Source organism: Neomonachus schauinslandi, chromosome 3 (assembly GCF_002201575.2).
Source record: "Neomonachus schauinslandi chromosome 3, ASM220157v2, whole genome shotgun sequence".
Taxonomy (NCBI): domain Eukaryota; kingdom Metazoa; phylum Chordata; class Mammalia; order Carnivora; family Phocidae; genus Neomonachus; species Neomonachus schauinslandi.
The window spans coordinates 148,298,494-148,317,608 of NC_058405.1; the positions used below are offsets into that span (position 1 = coordinate 148,298,494).

Consider the following 19,115-nt stretch of genomic DNA (forward strand, 5'->3'; position numbering starts at 1 on the left):
TTGACATTAGGCTTGATGTCTGCGTTTGACTCTTTTCTTGATCTGCTCCCATGTGGACCAAAGCTAGATCGCTATTCTGGACAATGGCATCTTTTGGACCACCAGCCACACAAGTGTCAACATCGATGGGATAACCTCACCTTTGGTCCAGGTAAACCATCAGAGCCCGGAAAACCACGATTGCCAGGAGCACCCTATAATGACCAAAATGTGATTCTTTATTGTTGTTGATGTTCTTGAAATGTATAATGAGTGGGTAATTTTTAATTTTATTATTATAAGGTTTTAGGAGCCATGATCAAGCCAACATGGCAATAGATACATATAAGGGGGAAAAAAAAAAACCTAACTACATGGAAAGAAATTTTAAATTTTGGAGAATACTTAAGTACTGAGCCAAAAATTATTCAAATTAAGAACTATACTAACAATTCATTGTAAAATTAAACATAGAGGAAAACTGATATCTAGATATGAGCAGCAAAGAATGGCACCATCTACTATGATCAAAATGTCAGTGATAACATGCATTTGTATTGTCTTCTATGTGAAGCACTTTGCATTCTCTGAAAGTCTCTACAAATGTAAGGTGATAATGCTGTTGTCCCGTTCAGACCTGTTTCATTACATTCCAGCCACAGCAACATCTTCTAATCTCTGAAATCACCAACCCTCCTGGCCTCCAAGCTTTGCATTTCCTATTTCTTCTGCTGACAATGTTCTTTCTCCCAAGTTCTCTTTCTGGCTCATCCTCATCTTCAGATGTCAGCTAAAATGCCATCTTCCCAAAGAATCCTGTTTCCTAATCACCTAATCTAATATTACACTATCGTCATATACTCAAAGTTACTCTCTACCACATCACCTGTTATTTCCTAAGTGTATACCACACTTACTAAAATGTACAATTATATTTTTGTTTGCCTGTTGACTTATTGTTTATCTCCCTACTAGAACAAGCTATTGTTTACTAGCCCCCACATGAAGGCTGGGATCACAGCCTTCTTTTTCACTGAGCACCAATATATCAACTATATATCAATATATTAATATATCAAACTGGCAGAATGTAGTTGTTCAATCAGTATTAGTTGAATGAATGAATGAATGAATGAGCAATAATTAAACAGTTGGCTCCTTGAATTCACAGACAACCATACTGAACCATGCAATGCACTTGCAAGCATTTCTTTTAACTGCTCTAGCTTTCCTTACTATCCCAAAACTTACCCATGTAATTCCCCCACAACTCTAAGAATTTATTTTATTATTCAAATTTTACCCTTTCTCCCACTGGGCCTGGAGGACCGACTGTTCCTGGATCACCTCGGGGACCTCTTTTGCCTTCTTCACCAGCTGGGCCTATTGGACCCTGAATACCATGTGGCCCCTAGTAAAAACAGAAGGAGGTTACCAGAAAGAGCCAGAGTACAAGGGAGTTATAGTCAAAAGCTTCATTCAATGAAGTCAGTTACAAATTTGAAACTATATTAAACTATTTCCATCCAAAGCTATATTCGTCATTGTTATTATTTGAAACACTTGAGCATTTTGACCTGTGCACTCCTGGACAATATTTGTGCTCTTCTTATCATTTAAACAAAAATAATGAAGCCTTACTGGTTCCCCTTTTGGGCCAGCTTCTCCTTTGAAACCTGGAACTCCTGGATCACCCTAAAATAAAAGTATGAATAGTTATGAGAACCAGGACATTTAGCCAGTCCAACCTGCTTTAATTAATTACAGTAAATGGGCCTTGAAAACTTTCTGCAGCTGAGTCTGTATTATCATTTTTTTTTAATTTTGCAAGTCTTGTAGAATGTATGTGAAATTTTATAAAATCTAGTATAATTAGGTAGCAGCTTGTCTATTTTACGGTGGTCTTCAAGAGACTTATTTTTAAAATCTTGTTTGTTTTATCATACATACTAGAAAAATTAGAATTATTCAGTTATTCCAATTTGCTAATTAAAATTAGAACTAACAATGACAACTTCTACAGATAAATCTATTTCAGGTTTATTTTAGGAAATAGACTTATTTACCCAGAATCAAAATAATTTTATATTTATGTTCTCTTTATTGACAGTTTGATAGCTCCAAATATGGCATTTCATCTTTGGAGTGTTCTGAGGTTTTATGTATCTGTCTCTTTAAATACCAGTTAAACTTGTGGGAAACAGATTGCTAAATTGAGAACATGATAACATCGAATGTGAAATATCAGCAACACTCATGTTTTAATAAATCTGTCACCAGCATTTAAAAGGATTTATTAGCATAACTAAGTTACTTGGAACAGAATTCAAAGTATTTATTTTAGGTAGTGCTAAGAAAGTTTTAATTTTTACATATCAAGCTAAAAATATATAAGCACAACTTCTCAATGCGTTTATTTCTTATGGGCTCATCATAATTTTTTCTAATAAATAATTTCACAAAATATGGAAATTCACTCAATTTGAACAATATGGTGGGGTCACTCTTCACGATAACTCTCAAGAAATGGCTGTTGAATCCATTTTTCACCAAACTGTCATTCTAACCTCCACATTTCTTCACACTGGCTTGCAAAAATATTTCCACAATGGTTATTATTCAGCTACTGATAAAATTCTATGAGGAAAACCATAAAGTCACGACCTTATTATTTTAAATAAAAAACCCACTAAAATCCAAAACAACACAGTAATGTTCCCCTTTGAATTTAAACCCCTAAACTGTTCATTAACACTTGGCTTCTACTTCACAAAGATTTCTATCTTCAATTGCCTCATTCAGATAAGTCACATTATCTATGTTTCATTGCATCTCACTGAATACTATATTTCTTGGTGATCTTAGTTGGATTATACTAATAGATGATAATTATTGTAAAGGACATTACCGGTTGGCCTCGAATTCCTGGAGGTCCTGTGCTACCTTGAGGTCCTGGAGATCCAGGGGGACCTGCTAAGCCAGGAGGACCAGACGTACCAGGAGAGCCCTAGCAGAGTGAAAGAGTGACATGATGAGCACAGACCTATGTAGAAGTCTGTGGTCAACGTCCAAATGATTATGTCCATTTGAGTTTCTCGTGGCATGAATGCAGTTAGTTACTTACCGTTGGGCCTTTGGCACCAGGTGTCCCATCAGTTCCTACCGCACCCTAAAAGATATATGAAAAGTTTATAAGACATTAAGCCATGTTTAGGGTGGTCTTTGGATGTCCACCCATATTCTAAAAGGAGGCAGAAAATTATTATAAAAACATCAACCACCATTATATCATAAAACTCACTTTTATAACTAATTCCCTTTCCATAAAAATAGATAAAATTTTGCAGAGTTGTCAAGAGAAATATGTTTTCTAAAATCAGTTGCAAACACTCCTTCAGAATTCAAAGAAGATATATTAAAATAGATTGCCTTCGTTCTGATGTTATAAAACGTGTCAAGCTTTCTGTTAAGAACATCATTCTTAAATGTGCTAGGAACTTACAGGAAGACCCTGAGAGCCAACTGGACCTGGTGGCCCAGTTTCACCTCTTTGCCCTTGGGGACCTTCAGGGCCTCTTGCTCCAGTGGGACCTGCTTCTCCCTAACAGGGCACAAAAGAAATATTAATTTAAGAAAAATATAAACGTGGTGTGGTTCAAAGTTTATTGCTTATTTGGAGCTTCACATTTTATCCTCCAGTATTTTAAGTGGTCATGAGCACAAACTGGTCTACAAGGGATGTGTGCCTAACCTAGCTTAAGGAGTGGACTCACTTTCCTACCCCTTCGAGTGTGAGGATGTCTGCAGCATTAACAGCAGAGCCAAGTGGTCAAGGTTACCTGATAGCTACTCTTATTTCAACCCAAGAGAGCGGTCCAGATAGTAAATACAAGTACAGCTGCTGAGTTAAATTTTAATTGACATGAATAACAAATAATTTAAGTATAAGTTTGTCCCAGGCAATATTTGAGCCCTATCTATATGAAAATTTTTTCTTTATTTATCTGAAATTTAAAGCTAAGTGGGTTTCTGTATTTTATATAATATATTAGGTCCTTATGTAGATCTAATCCTAGAGGGACCTGGATCTGGAATTTTAGAACTAAAATTCTAGGGTGCCTGGGTGGCTCAGTCGGTTAAACGACTGCCTTCGGCTCAGGTCATGATCCTGGAGTCCCGGGATCGAGTCCCACATCGGGCTCCCTGCTCGTTGGGGAGCCTGCTTCTCCCTCTGACCCTCCCCCCTCTCATGAGCTCTCTCTCTCTCTCATTCTGTCTCAAATAAATAAATAAAATCTTTAAAAAAAAAAAAAGAACTAAAATTCTAAGCCTTAGGGTGTTCATTAGTGCCAATAAGACATATAAAATCTCTATTGAATCCTTGAAATACAAAGAACTGGATGTGGAAGTTTATTCTTCATTTGGAAAAACAGAGACCATGGAAGAATTTAACAGGTATAGCAGAATCCTGGCCAAAAACAAAGATCTGGGAATTTTATGCCTGGGGAGGTGGGAATAGGATAGGCAAATAATTTCTGAGAAAAACAGTTTTGCAAAGTGTTTGACTTTTTAAGCAGTTTTCAGTAGCCAACAGCCAGTGCTAGAAAACCCCAGGAGGAAAAGGAAGTATGCAGAGTGAACTGCTATATAAATTGTGATTCTAAGAGTCTTATCTAGATGCCACAGTAGGAGTAGAAACCACTTTCTGCTAAATCTCAGTCCGGGCCATTGTGAGTATTCTATCCTTAAATCTCTGGCCAGAGCTCAGTTTGAGGGTAGAGGGTCTCACATGAAAGGGGAAGGGATTTTGCATATTTTGATCAGGGAACATAGGGAAGATGGGCCCTCCATGGCCAGAGCCAGGAGCAGCAGGATTAGGACTTAGGGGCGCAGATCAGAAACAGAGGGGACCTCAAGAAGGTCCTAGGAGCCCAAGTGCACAGAAAGAAGGGACTGGTTAGTGAAATGACTTAGGGTATCATTTTAAAGCAGCCACATCTCTGTGGCACAGAGTTTAAAGACAGCATTAGAGAGAGCCTGAAGAATAATTTGACTTGATGACGATCACATTTCACAGTATTTAAAATTTTGTTGTTGTTGTTGTTGGTGGTGGTGGTGGTGGTTTTAAACAACAGGTTCAAAGCCCATTTGAGTAGCACTCCTCACAAGAAGCCTGGATCTATATTGAGGGCATCACTTAACCTTCAACGAAATTCCATGAGAAGACAAGATTGAGAGAAGTGAGGTGATTGCCATAGCTACAGTCATTTTTGTACAGCAGAATCTTGTGAGTAAATCCCTCTGTGAGATGAAGAAAATTATTGCCAAGGGGAAACTGGGTGTGAGGGGTAGTCAAATGTATTGTGTTGTTTAACATTTGAAAGAAGTGTTCTGAATATATTCACTAATTTAGCTAATATAATCTTAATAACCTCCTACTATAATCCTTGAATTTATCATCCAAAACACTGAAAGAACAAACTGTGACTCCCTACAAATGTAAACCATCCCAACAGAATACTTTAATCATTCCCATGTGGAAAGGCAAAGAGCCTCCCTGACTATTCCTTTAATGGGTTGTGTAAATGGTAGGGGCAGGGGGAGGAGCGAAAGCCAGCATTGTGTGAGAGAACAGCCTTTTGACAACCTCTGATTTATTTTAACCTCCTATTGTTTAGAACATTCTGCTATTTATTACTGCCAGGCACTGTATCCAAGAACAGAGTTCCAATTCAGTTCAAGTTCTTATTCCTTGCAGCTGTTACAATTGTCTAGCTTAGAGTTCTAACACAACAGATTCTTTGATATTACAATTGTATGATTATCAGTAATTCTCTTTTAATTACATATTGTTTAGTAATCTCATTTTTAAATTTTTACAGTAATTTTTTTCCCTACCATAATAGACACTGAGAATGCTCCAGGCTTTTTCCTTAGTTAAGCAACCTCCATACAATTAAGGAAATGCCATTCTTCACTTCAGGATTCATATAATCAAGTAATTCTTGTAATCAAGAGCTAAATATATTAACATTTTACCTTCATCCCAGGATTTCCTGGAAAACCAGACGATCCAGCTATCCCAAGAGGACCCTGTTAAAAGAAACCAGAAAAGTGATCAGACATGTTTTTTAATCAGTATCTAATTGAGTCATCTTTCATTCTTTGACAACATTCTGTATTTTGACACATAGGATTAATCCACTTAGTACTTTCAAATCACAAAGATAATGTCATTTTATTATAAGTACTTTCCAACATTGGTATGGAATAGTGCTAAAAGCCATGTCCAGTGGTGTTAAACACTTGTTGTTGTAGTGTATTAGAGAATAAGTCAGTCACAAATACAAATTATTGAAACAATTGCTTCTTGAGAGATGAACTTTCTTTGTGCTGACCAAGTGATACAGTTTTTAGAAAGTTAGGTTTTGTACCAAAACCCAGGACTGCACTTTATAAAAATGATGCTTAAGAATCATCTGGGTATTTTAGAGTGATTTTTTTCAGGCTAATATGTGGATATTTGTCACTATCCCATATTTGGGAAGGTGTGCATAGAGTTTAAACCATTGATTTAAAGGCCAGATTTAAAGGAAATGAGTGAGTGTAAGAGGAATTCCATTCTAGGTTATCCTGATTCTTCTTTGAGGACTGTATTGTAATTCCATCTGTTTTACAGTAATAAAATCCCTTTTAAACTATTTTTATTTTTTCCTCCTATCTTTTTGTTTCCTTTTTATGAAGAAAAGGCACGAAAGATCCTAAGGGCAAATCATTTCAAATCTGATACCCTCCTTGTATTTTCCTGAGCTCCTCATGTTTTTTTTCATCTATCCATCCTATAGACCACGCTATATTACAGCTCATTTTATATACTCATCTTTCAAGACTTAGCTTGAAAGTTGTTCTTCTTTAAGTCTTCCTTAATATCTGTATCTCACTATAGGTCTAGGTACCAGTAGGTTCCCATATTTGAACTTCACGTTACAGTGTACAGCATAGCACTTAGCAACAGCATTATGCTACAATATTAATCGATGTATCTCTCCTTGATAGACAAGGCAGTTACCAAAGATAAGTACTATGTGTTTTTCACCTTTTTATTCCAAGTATCTGGGACACAGTGAGTACTCTGTAAATGTTAACAAATGTACAAATGGAAGAATAAATGAATGAAGTGAATATGAAAGTAGTACAACTCACCATTGGCCCAGGTTTTCCAGGCACACCATGTGTACCTCGTTGTCCCTAATTAGGAGAAAAAGAGACAAGGTAAAATTACATTTTCTACAGTATTTGCTCATAATTCACTTGTTTTATAAAAATTTCCATGTTAAAAACTGAAGAATAAATATTAACTGACAACAACCTCAACTGGGTCAATAGCAATAAAAATACATTTTTGTACAACATTGATAGGGTAGTAATAAACACACCCATCCTTACAACAATAACAAAGAAAAATCAAGATTGAAAAAAAATGGAACTGATTAAAATGATCCTTTTTATTTGAATGTATGATTTGCAATCAAATGAACTCAAAGACAATGAAATTTTATACACCTCAGTCTTTCTAATAGGCAGATTAACTCAGAGGAGGAATGTGCTCCTCGTAAAAACAACAGCAAAATAAAGTACATACACACACACATACACACACACACAGGAAATTAAGTAGTAGTGAATGCTATGGTGATCATCTAGATCTTCCTTCAGCACTGAAGTAATCATTCTACCACTGCTGGAAGTGGTGTAAGCTGATGGCTCATAGTTAAGACCCTCCCACCAACTGCCCTCAGCAAAGGAGTTAGCACTCCCGAGGTTATGCCTCTTCCAAGGTCAATGCAGTAGTACAAAGGATTGGCCGCCGCCCCCCCCCCCCCCACATTAAGACAAGTCTGATGAGCCATCCCAACCCCATAGTTCTCATGGAACTGACAACTCATGGAGACTGGGCTCTTTGTTGTAATTGTATACAGCTTAAATTCTCCTTGTGACAAACCCTGCTTTTTATTCATTTCCTCACAAATGTAGCTTCTGAGATCACTCCCCAATAAATTCCCTGCACACAAGTCTTTTCTTTGATGCTGTTTCCTAGGAAACCTGACCTGACATCCTAATACCATTGGTGCCAGAAGAAGTACAAGAAAGCAGACTCTAAAATGGAAATTTAAAGCTGGATTCCTCACTGACTATCTAGATGAAGTATGACTCACTCTTGACATCCTGGGGCGATGCAGCAATAGATATTGTCTCCAGTGGCAAATTGAGATAGGGCACAAGCGTAAGAGAAAGGGCTATGGGTACATAGCTCAGACACTTGCGAAGGATTCGAAGAAGTAGCAATTATCAAGTTGATGGAATTGCATGGATCTTGTTAAATGAATACATTGGAGAAAGACATTGAAAGGCTAATGGTGATTTATCATCAATATAAGACTCCTTGGAAGCACTTTAAGATATTGTAATCTTCTACAATCAGAGGGAAGAAAAAGCTGAAGATTGGACCCAGGACTTGATAAAGCTTCAAGAGCTCTTGAGAAGGTTGAATTCTAAACCACAGAAAGTCTGTTATGCCCTATGGTCAGGGCCCTTGATTAGAAGAAATGAAATTTGGCATTGGGAACTCTGAAATCTCAACTCCGAAGTCTGTGGGCCTGTAGAAATTCCCACCATTAACAGCTTATTCTTCCTCACTTAAAGATAATGCGGAAGTCTCTACTTTACCAGACAATATATGCTACCACCACCACCACCTGCCCCTGCTGCTCAGCCACCAGATCAATAACTAGCATCAAGTCACGAAATAACTGAGTTGAGGAAAAGCTGCTTCTGATAAAAGAGGAAAGATACACACCAAAGGAGCTATGAGTCCCTTACATCATGTAGAGGCAGAATCCAAAAGAGAATGTGTGGAAGTAGGTCCTGAGGGTACCGGATCGTGAGGGAAAAGACATAAAGTGGAGAACTTTAATAATATGGAAATACTCTCCCATGATACATATTTAACACTCTGATGAAGACTCTGAAAAAATGGTGTTAACATGAGAGATGGTTTAGAAAGAGCAATGGCCCACACTGAGTGATGTAGCAATGCCAAAACTGCCTTGGCAGAGAGTAGAATAAAGCACAGAGAAGTGAACATACGAGATCGGATATACCATGGAAGGATGGATAAGCAACAGCTGACTACATTCTATAGTAGTTTCTACGTTTCCAGAGGACACTTTATCTTCAAAGGGATACAAGGGCCTAGTGAGAGGGTCTCACTTCTCCCCAACCAGGGCTCTGACTTTGGTACTATTGAGAAATTCTAAAGTGGCTGTCTTCTGTAGCTAGGGATAACAGCAGGGGATGCTGTAAACCTGGGACTCCTAATATTAATAGGGATGATAAGATCCCGTAATAATAGAGGCTAGGTGCAGTCCTTAATTGTCCAAATTAAAGTGGGTGCAATATAATGAACTGCAAGGTTGAAATATTAGCAAGTAGAGCCTAACCTTCAGAGAGCTGTGAAGAGAATCAATAGAATATGCCCCCTACCTAGCTAGGTTCAAGGTACATAGGCAGACAGCAAGGGCATTTCTCAATCTATACATGTAAAATAAAGCACAGGGGTGCTTGGGTGGTTCAGTCAGTTAAGTGTCTGCCTTCAGTTCAGGTCATGATCTCAGGGTCCTGGGTTCGAGCCCTTTCCTTGCTCAGTGGGAAGTTTGCTTCTCCCACCCTCTGCCCCTCCCCCCTGCTCGTGCTCTTGCTCACACGTGCTCTCTCTCTCATGAACAAATAAAAAATATTTTAAAAATAATAAAATAAATCAAAGACAGATGACCAGGAAACTCAGCTCTTTAAAAAGGGTACACTCATAGTACTTACCTTTCAGGATTGTGATGAATATGAAGTAAAGCGTGGAAGAATGCTTGGCATATAATAACTGCTTGATAAATGGTACCTGTTATCATAATTTTACTACTATTCCAAATTTTATATTTTTTCCACGGACTATATTCCATGCTGCTATAGGTTTTTTATAATTTTCTTAACTTTGGTATTAATATAAGTAGGCAACAAATGTACTGTGGTTATATAAGATGTTAACATTAACAGAAGTTACGTAAAGCATGCACAGGAACTCTCTATACTACCTTTGCAAATTTTCTGTAAACATAAAATTATTTCAAAATAAAAAGCAAGGAAGAAAATTGAAAAATTAAAAAGTAGGCAACCAGTACTATATTCTCATTTAAAAGACATATTCAGTTCATTTGAGAGAGTTGAAATATGCATACTTACAGGAGCCCCCTGTGGCCCAAGCCTCCCTCTTTCTCCTGGCATTCCCCTTGGACCCTACAGATGAGAGAGAAAAAACACCTTTGAAGCATCTTATTTGAATTCTAAGGTAGTTTGACTACATCACTCAATTCAATTGAGACTCAATATAATTGGCTACCAAACAGTAGTATTTCTAGGGGCAACTTTGGGTTTGAAAAAATCTCCACCAGGGCACCTGGGTGGCTCAGTTGGTTAAGTGAGCGCCTTCAGTTCGGGTCATGATCCCGGGGTGCTGGGATCGAGCCCAGCATCAGGCTCCCTGCTCCTCAGGGAGTCTGCTTCTCCCTCTCCCTCTGCCTGCCACTCCTCCCTGCTTGTGCTCTCTCTGTCAAATAAATAAATAAAATCTTAAAAAAAAAAAATCTCTACCTGTGGGGATACATAACCTACCACCTCTTACCTAAATAGATTTCAATTAATGTAGCCAAAATGGGCTAAATCTACACTAATCCTGATGTGAACACTAACTATAGAAAAAGAATAAGAGCGTTAAATGATTAAGGAAAACAATGAAATGCAAGAAGTCTTTTCTATTCAAAGGGTGCAATTCTCTGGATGTGCTTGTCTGTCAGCTGGTAATCAAGATTACTTCATCAGCTAACATATTTTCTCCATGTCGTTTTGTTTCCATTTAAACATTCTCTTTATATAGACTAAAAAGAAAAAAAAAAAAACACCAAAGAATTAAATTGATACATACCATTGGACCCAGGGCACCCATTGGACCAGTAGGGCCAGCTTCACCCTAAAGCAAAAATGAGATTACATTATAGTACGAAAAACCTACAACTGATATTCATATCACTGTTTCCATGTGTGTGTCATTTTAAAAGTGTATTTTCAAACTGAGCATTTGAAAGGCATACTTGAAATGAAGGAACTCAAAATTCTGTTGTATTACTTTTTCTTAAAATGCAATGGCAATTTAGTTTCTATAGAAGAAAGTATAAAATAAAAGTGAGGATGTAAACAAGATTGATGAAACTATCACATCTGTTCACATTAATTAGTATCAAAAAGGTAATTATATGTTTATGTCTGATAATACTTTAGTCCAAGTAAAACTTCAGAAAGCTAAAATTGACTAATATTCCTTTAAGATTATAAGAAGTTTAAAAATAAAATAATTAAAGCCAATGCATATATATATATATACACACACATATATATACACATACATATATCATACATACATCACACTTATATATGTGTATATATGTTCATATATCTCACATGATGCTTCCCACTAAAAAGTCCTCTGTACTTCTTTTATGGTCTCTTTCTTCCTCTAGAAACATAAACACATCTTGGGAAGAAACAATGGCTAGAAGGCCCTGGAATCAAAAGGGTACTAAATAATGGAGCTAATAAACTATTTAAACCTCTCAGATATTTTTGAAGAAATAAAACAGTGACTGTGTTTTAGAAGGTGAATTCATAGTACCATCTTCATGTGAGGAAAGCACCCATCCTACATTGGCAGAAACCCAGTGCCATGATGTCGAATCTTGGTGGCAAAGTTAAGCCATGTCATGTATCCTGCCAAATCTATTGCCACTCATCTATGAAAAATTGTATTTATCTACTCAACTATCTCTTTTTTTTATACTCCTCTTTCCTCCAAAATTTAAGGGGGTTCTGAAAAGTTGGTAGGCACTTGAAGCAAGCCAGAAATGCAATGGTGATGTTAGATTTAGGTTTTATACAGTTACCTTGGAACCAGTTGCTCCAACTTCACCTTTAGGGCCTTCAAGACCTTTGTGTCCCTAAGGAGAAAAATATAAATTTGTATTTTACTGCTTTTTTTATTCTCAGATATATAAAAGAAGAACCAAAAATAAGCTCACAGAAAGTGTCTTATAAAAACAGATATTTAAAGTTGTTACCCAGAATGTTTCCAAATTCTCAACATTTTTTGAAAGCCTATTCAAAGAAAATTAAAGTACCATTCTTAACTTGCAATGTCCTCACCTTTCAGATCTTTGTGACTTCACAGAAATTTAATCTATAGCTACAAATGAAAAATCTATGGTGGTTTTAGAGAAGACAAGTAATTGTGGAGGTTATACAGTTATAGAATATGGGTTATAGCTAGGGAAGACATTCAAAATAATTAATAACTAGTATAGCAGCAAGCATTCTAATCAGAAGTTCAACTACTCAAAACAGAGGACAGCCCGTATATACTTATCAAATATCAGCCATGCTTTCTGATAGATAGATGATAGACTGATAGATATGTAATTTTTTTTTCTGGAATTTTGCGATCTTCTTTCATTTCAGAGTAAATCTTAATGCTATTAAATTCACAAATATGCTAATCCAAATACCCAATTCTATTTATCTAAAACATATTGCAAACATACAAATACCTATTCTCGCCACATGTCAGAGCCCATTCATTTCATGGTTTGGAAATGCGGAGAATAGATTTCCCTTAAACTGCAAGTCAGCAAGTATTTCTTTACAGTTAATTTTAGCAAAATTCATACGAAATAGTAATTAACAATGATCTTCTTTCCTTGTTAACTCACAAGGAAACACCTTCAAAACTGCATTTTGTTAAAGTTTCTGTACTATAATGTAGAAAAACTGAACTATACAAAGTAGAAAAACTGAACTACACAAATATTGAAAAGTTACAAATCTTTCAACTTTTTATTCCTGGCTGCACTACCACAATTTACCAGGCACTACACCTGATGTAATGAAACGAAAAAGCAAAAGCTATAACAGATAAAAGACCTCATATAATTGACACTACATTGCATTAATCCATAGCTACACTGTTTGCAAACTGGGGTGATGACAGTCCTGAGCAAGAAGGGGTTCCTGTTTAAGCTGCAGTAACTTCTCTGACTATGGATCATCATTCCTTCTGTGGCAGAGTTCTACAGTTCTTCTAATGCATTTGGGACGACTGTCTCAAAGTAACCTGCAGCTTTTCTGACAACTCCTCACTCTCTCTCCTGCTAAGAACTGTAGCCTTTTCTTCTGAGTTTTTTTAGAACCTTCTGCTACCATATCCATCACTTCTACCACCAGACCCATAACCACCACCACAGGGACTGCCCGAGCTTCTTCCACCAAAACTGTCCCCCTTCATCAGTCCATAATTTGATTGCTGTTGTCCACTGTAATTTCCAAAATCATTATGGCACCCACCACCACCATAGTTTTCTCCAAAATGTCTTCCTTCATTGTAACCATCATATCCTCCACCACTACCACCATATCTGCCTCCTTGGTGTCCATATCCTGGTCCACCACCACCACAGCCTCCTCTACCGCTCTAACCAGGACCACCACCATCGTTGCCACAATCACCTCCTCCTTAGCTACCTCTGCTGCCACCACTTCCACCACCAGAGCCTCACCTTCCACCAAAGTTTCCTCCACCACCCATAAAGTTGCCAGATCTACCTCCATGACTTCCTTGTAATCCAGCAGACTGCATTTCTGTAGAAAGGGCCTTTTCCACTTCACAATTATGCCCATTAATAGTGTGCTTTTTCTGAACAACAATTTTACCAACTGCATCATTATCATTAAAAGTTACAAAAGCAAATCCTCTCTTTTTTCCAGTCTGCCTTTTTTCCATAATTTCTATGGTTTCAATCTTGCCATACTTTTTGAAGTAGTCTCTCAGATTCTATTCTTCTGTATCTTCTTTAATACCGCTGATGGAAACTTTCTTCACTGCTAGATGGGCATCAGGCTTTACAGAATCCTTTCTAGAAACGGCTCTCTTTGGTTCCGTTACATGCCCATCAACCTTGTGTGGTCAAGCATACGTTGTTGCTGCAATGGAGGCCTTACCTCCATTTTGAGTGATATGTAATTTCTATATATGTACATAACATATAATAATTACATATTAATTATCTTGAGTTATAAAGACAGAAGCATTCTATGGCCTCCCCAGTTTGGGCTGACTGGATCCCTCCCATGATCTAGCGCTCTCTAGTATCATGTCACTTATTCCACTATGTAGTCATTATGTCTTTTTGTAACCGTAACCCTCATTAGCCTGAGGCTGAGGCTATGGATTTTCCTCGTTCATCACTGTGTCCTCTTTTGGAGTACAGTATCCAGCATATAGTAAGAACACAAAATATATTTGTTTATACAATCAAATGAAATTCAAAGGAAATATAAAAAAACATTGTGAATTTGGCAACCACAGATGAATACTGAGACCAGAGCCAGCTAAGGACAACTGACAAACAGAATTGTAAAGATTTTGAAGGTAATGCTCCCCAGACCCTACTCAATAAGCCATAGTATCTGAAAGGATGATGAAGGATTGAACTTACTCGGTGACCCTTCAGGCCTGGAAGACCAGGAGCCCCAGGAAATCCTCGAGCTCCCTGTGTAAAAAAATAGGTAAGGCATTTGAGAGTTATTAATAAGAATAGGAAATTGTTTAACATAATTTTGTTCTCCAAAAATCTAATACTATAGTTTTGTTTAGCAAAATATCAAAGAAGAGAAAGGAGCAGTATACTTTCCTGTGTCAAAATACACCTATGTGATCAAAATTAGCAAAGAAAACTCACTGTTAGGAATGGAAACATGACTTACACAAAGACCTGGATTAGTGCCAGGTATTGATTTGATGACATTTCCAAATTTTTAAACTATATCACTGTATTATAATTAGTAGCAAAAAACAAAACAACATAAAAACAAACAAAACCCAAACAGATAAAATACAGGAAAATAAGCCAGAGTCAACGTGTTCAATGTCTGGATCAACTATATCAATTGTATGTGGAAAAAAATCAGGGAAGGAACTTAAGGAAAACTATGCTTTCTCTATATTGTGCTTTACTTGTGGTAGAAGAATAAATACGTCTGTACACATCAAGGTGTTTTATTTTCTCTGAACTACTAAATATTGGCAGCAGAATAGGATTAGAAAGATCACATTAAAATGTGATCAAAATTATTTTAAGTAAAATGTTCAGGAGAAGTTTTATGGATCTATGATGGTTTTAAAGATTAACTGAAGAAAGGAAATATCCAACAGAAGGGTTGGTCAAGAATTATGGAGAGAACAAGTTGGATCCTAGACTCAATAATTCCCTAATTTGTGTTAATTTTATGCATCCTCCACCTAAGCATAGTAGATTAAAAAACAATAGGAATCAAACAGAAAATTAAATGCAAATGGTATAACTATTTTGAAATGATGCTTGCAACTTTTTCCTCATACCCTCTTAAAATAGGTAAGGACCCAGTGACTTAATTATTCACTTATTCTCATTGTCTACATTAATTTGGTTTTGAATTGAATGCCATTAACACTGGCACCAGTAGACTGAGTACATTGCTAGCGTAGATTCATGTATCAATTATTATCAACCATTACTATTAATCTGCATGTCCCTGGCACTTAGCCTTATGCCTGGTGAGTGGGCATTCAGTGAATAATCACTGAAGAAACAACTGAAGAAATGATTTAACATTTGTCTTAACACTCATAGCACTTCTCCTAAACCTTTCCTAAGGAACTTCTCTTGTGCTAACACAATCTCAGACAGATGGCAAAATCTTCTGTTCTGTACATCATTGCCTTCATTCACTGTGTACTAACTACTCAATAAATGAAATTCATATGATAAAAGCAAAGCAATCATTCCTCTGTGACCTCTTTTAGGGAGAATGTTTCTGTAATGTTTTAAGGAGGGGTTTTAACAGTCAGGGCACATCAAACCATGTCTCTCTGAACAAATAAAATTCCACTAATTCCTCTGTTTATGCAGCCCTGCTTGGGAATTCTTCACTTCAAGCATTTCCTGTAGGTCTGTCCACTGGAATGCTCCCCTTTACTGATATTTGTTCCCCCTCCTTCCTGAGCAGGGAACTCCATATACTCAGCCTATAGGAGAATTACTGAGCTATGCTATTTCAAATAATTACTTAACTTTGAGTTTTTGTGGTCTGCAAGGGAATTCTCATGCAATTACATATCTCTAGTGCAGCAAGAAAATGAACCAGATGTACTAGTACTCATAGAATTTTCTCTTTCTGCTGACCCGAGACTGTCATCACACCCCAATCACATGTGTCCTTGCACAGAACTTGCCGGGTGCATCTGCGACATGCTGGCAGGGCCTGCTTCCTCCCCACAGAGGGCCCACACCGAGAGGATGTGCGAGAGCACAGTAGGATGGGATGTTCGAGCCTGCGTTGGCTGATGTGGACATCTGTGCTAATTAAACCTCATGCCTCGGTCTGCACTGACTCCCCAGGCTGCTGGGGGAGGAAAGGGAAGAGAGAGAGCAGGGAGCTGGGGAACTGGTTTTATATTTGAAACTAAATAATCCTTGGAGTCCTATAAGTTCCCTTAAAAGATAAGCACTCATTTGTTTTTTTAAAAAATCCCAGCATTGAACTTCATCAATTTTCAGGAAGTAAGTGGAGAATAATTCAGTACTGTTGGTTGTATTGAGGGGAAGGAACATCAGAAGAGTATAGGAAATGTAGGAAATAGAAAGTTGAATCCGTTTAGGGGTTGTCAGACAAGGAGAAACTTCAAGAGCAAGAATGTTAAGAAGATTTTTGCTTGCTTATCTCTAATTTTCCCCATTGCCTGTGTAGCATATCCTAGGAGAGGGCCTATCAAAGTAACCTGAGTGAGGACAGAGAGGTGGGTTTAGAGTATGGCCAAGTGGCCCAGGTCCTGAATTCTGGTGGAGTGTGTTACCAGGGACAGGTCCCTGCAGTAAGCCAAGGGGAGAAGTAGCTATGTTAGGAGTGCTGGCCATCAGTGTATTTTGTCATAAGATTTTAGGGTCCAGAACAACAAATTTCAGCCAACATGAGGGTTTGAGGAGCAGCCAAAGAGGCATTCTGTCCATAATTTATTGTCCCTAGCATATAAAAAAACAAATCAATAAACTCTCAAGCTGTTCTTTTTGACAAGTGAACAATACAAAATAAAAATATTAAAAAGATAATGGGATTAGGAAGTTGTGAAATAGAAATAGGTCAGGTTGGTGACTTTGTAAATTTGACATTCAGTTTGGAGAGTATCCGTGTTAGGTTATGAAATAATTATCTAGCTCTAGGAGGATTATTCATATGGTGCCAATGCAAAATAGGAAATTGGAATTAGCTATCACTCTAGCAAAATGTACTGTTTCACAATGACAGAAGGGAACATATCTTGGTGATAGTGTCTAGTGCACATGTATATAATGAATTACAAGGTAATTTTAATGGTCTTTCCTTTTCAAAGTTTGCCTCTATGGCATTGTGTTGATAAGTATAAACTTACCGGAGATCCTGCAAATCCCACTTCACCGGGATTTCCATTTCTACCTGGTTCACCCTTTAAGGTTAAAAAAACAAAACGCACAAGGTGAGGGGGAGGCAAACAGGATTAAAATGCTCCCTTCTGAGACTAGATGACAAGTCAATTGCAGATAAAAGTCTTTTTTAGAAAGCTCATGACCCCCCCCCCCCCCCCAAAAAAGAAAGCACATGCCCAATGCTCTAAACAGTGTAAAAGTGAGATTGGGCTCTATTTCTGATGGCAATCTATTATAGCAAGTCAGGTGTGAAGGTTTCATTAATTTATCCGAAGGAGAAATTAATATAAATTATACTCATTTGACCTAGCTCACCTTTTTACAAACATCAAAATTTACACACAGATACAACACACAGGTACATGCTATGAAATTCTATATCAACATGTGGCACTGAATTAAAAGTTTCTTAGAACATGACTTGTCATTTCTTTTCTTGTGATAAAATAATTAAGAACTACTAGACATATTTTCTTTATGACCAAATTCAATGTAATCTGCTGAAATAAATCTCTTTGAGACACAAAGAGAAAATATTTACTTGTTTTAGTATCACATAGAAATTAATGGTTTACCCATGATTTATCCTCAACTTTGGTACAACTAAGAAAAAAAATCCAGAAAATCAAATCTGTTTTTGTATCCTGTTCTTAGATCACATGTTATCATTGTAAAAACCTGAAGTTGAGTCTTAACTTTAAAAATCCAATTGAAGGGGCACCTGGGTGGCTCAGTCATTAAACGTCTGCTTTCGGCTCAGGTCGTGATCCCAGGGTCCTGGGATGGAGCCATGCATCGGGCTTCCTGCTCCGCGGGAAGCCTGCTTCTCCCTCTCCCACTCCCCCCTGCTTGTGTTCCCTCTCTCACTCTCTCTGTCAAATAAATAAATAAAATCTTTAAAAAAAATCCAATTGAAGAAATGGCTTTTTCAGCATTGGAGAGCAATATCGGTGCTATATTATTAATACATTAAAAAATTCCACTTAATGAAGCTCTCATAATGATGTTTTGCCATCAGAGCAATGTATTTTTCTTTAAGTTCACTTCAGAGTTTCCACCAGCAAAAGTTGCGGTTATTGTGACAGCAATTCTAATATATTATGGAGAAATCAGAATGGAAAACTTGGGGTGGGGGGAGATGCAAGAAAAAACCAGAACCTAATAATATAAAACCATAGAAATTAAGAATACTTTTAGATTTTTGTAGAACTACACTCTGAGTTCTCCAGTTTTGCGTGCATTTAATGAAAGCTAAGAGCGAGGAAAATACACTGGGAGTTAATGAATAATATCCATGTTAACACTGTAGCTCCTTCTTAACCTCTTCAAAATTGCAAAGCATAATGAAGGCAGGCAGCTTACATCTTCACCAGGTTTTCCAGGAGGGCCCTCTGGTCCACGTGTACCTACTGGACCCTAAAAACAAAGCAAAATGAAAGGGAAAAAAGAAGATTTACTTACATTTGCCTATACCTACCAATGATA

At 37.3% G+C, this 19,115-nt stretch overlaps 1 protein-coding gene and 1 pseudogene across 1 annotated transcript in view; both read right to left on the reverse strand.

The window, feature by feature from the left end:
• Positions 1–19,115, reverse strand: part of COL5A2 (collagen type V alpha 2 chain) — a 143,204-nt gene that overhangs the window by 34,110 nt on the left and 89,979 nt on the right. Inside the window, exons 11-24 of the mRNA XM_021703353.2 lie at positions 18,993–19,046; positions 17,597–17,650; positions 14,628–14,681; positions 12,024–12,077; positions 11,012–11,056; positions 10,273–10,326; positions 7,183–7,227; positions 6,019–6,072; positions 3,482–3,580; positions 3,104–3,148; positions 2,888–2,986; positions 1,621–1,674; positions 1,283–1,390; positions 141–194 (exon numbers count right to left, since the gene is read on the reverse strand). Of these exons, the coding sequence (XP_021559028.1) occupies positions 141–194; positions 1,283–1,390; positions 1,621–1,674; positions 2,888–2,986; positions 3,104–3,148; positions 3,482–3,580; positions 6,019–6,072; positions 7,183–7,227; positions 10,273–10,326; positions 11,012–11,056; positions 12,024–12,077; positions 14,628–14,681; positions 17,597–17,650; positions 18,993–19,046 (873 nt within the window). The remainder of the gene's footprint in view (positions 1–140; positions 195–1,282; positions 1,391–1,620; positions 1,675–2,887; positions 2,987–3,103; positions 3,149–3,481; positions 3,581–6,018; positions 6,073–7,182; positions 7,228–10,272; positions 10,327–11,011; positions 11,057–12,023; positions 12,078–14,627; positions 14,682–17,596; positions 17,651–18,992; positions 19,047–19,115) is intronic.
• On the reverse strand, positions 13,276–14,092 carry LOC123324302 (annotated as a pseudogene).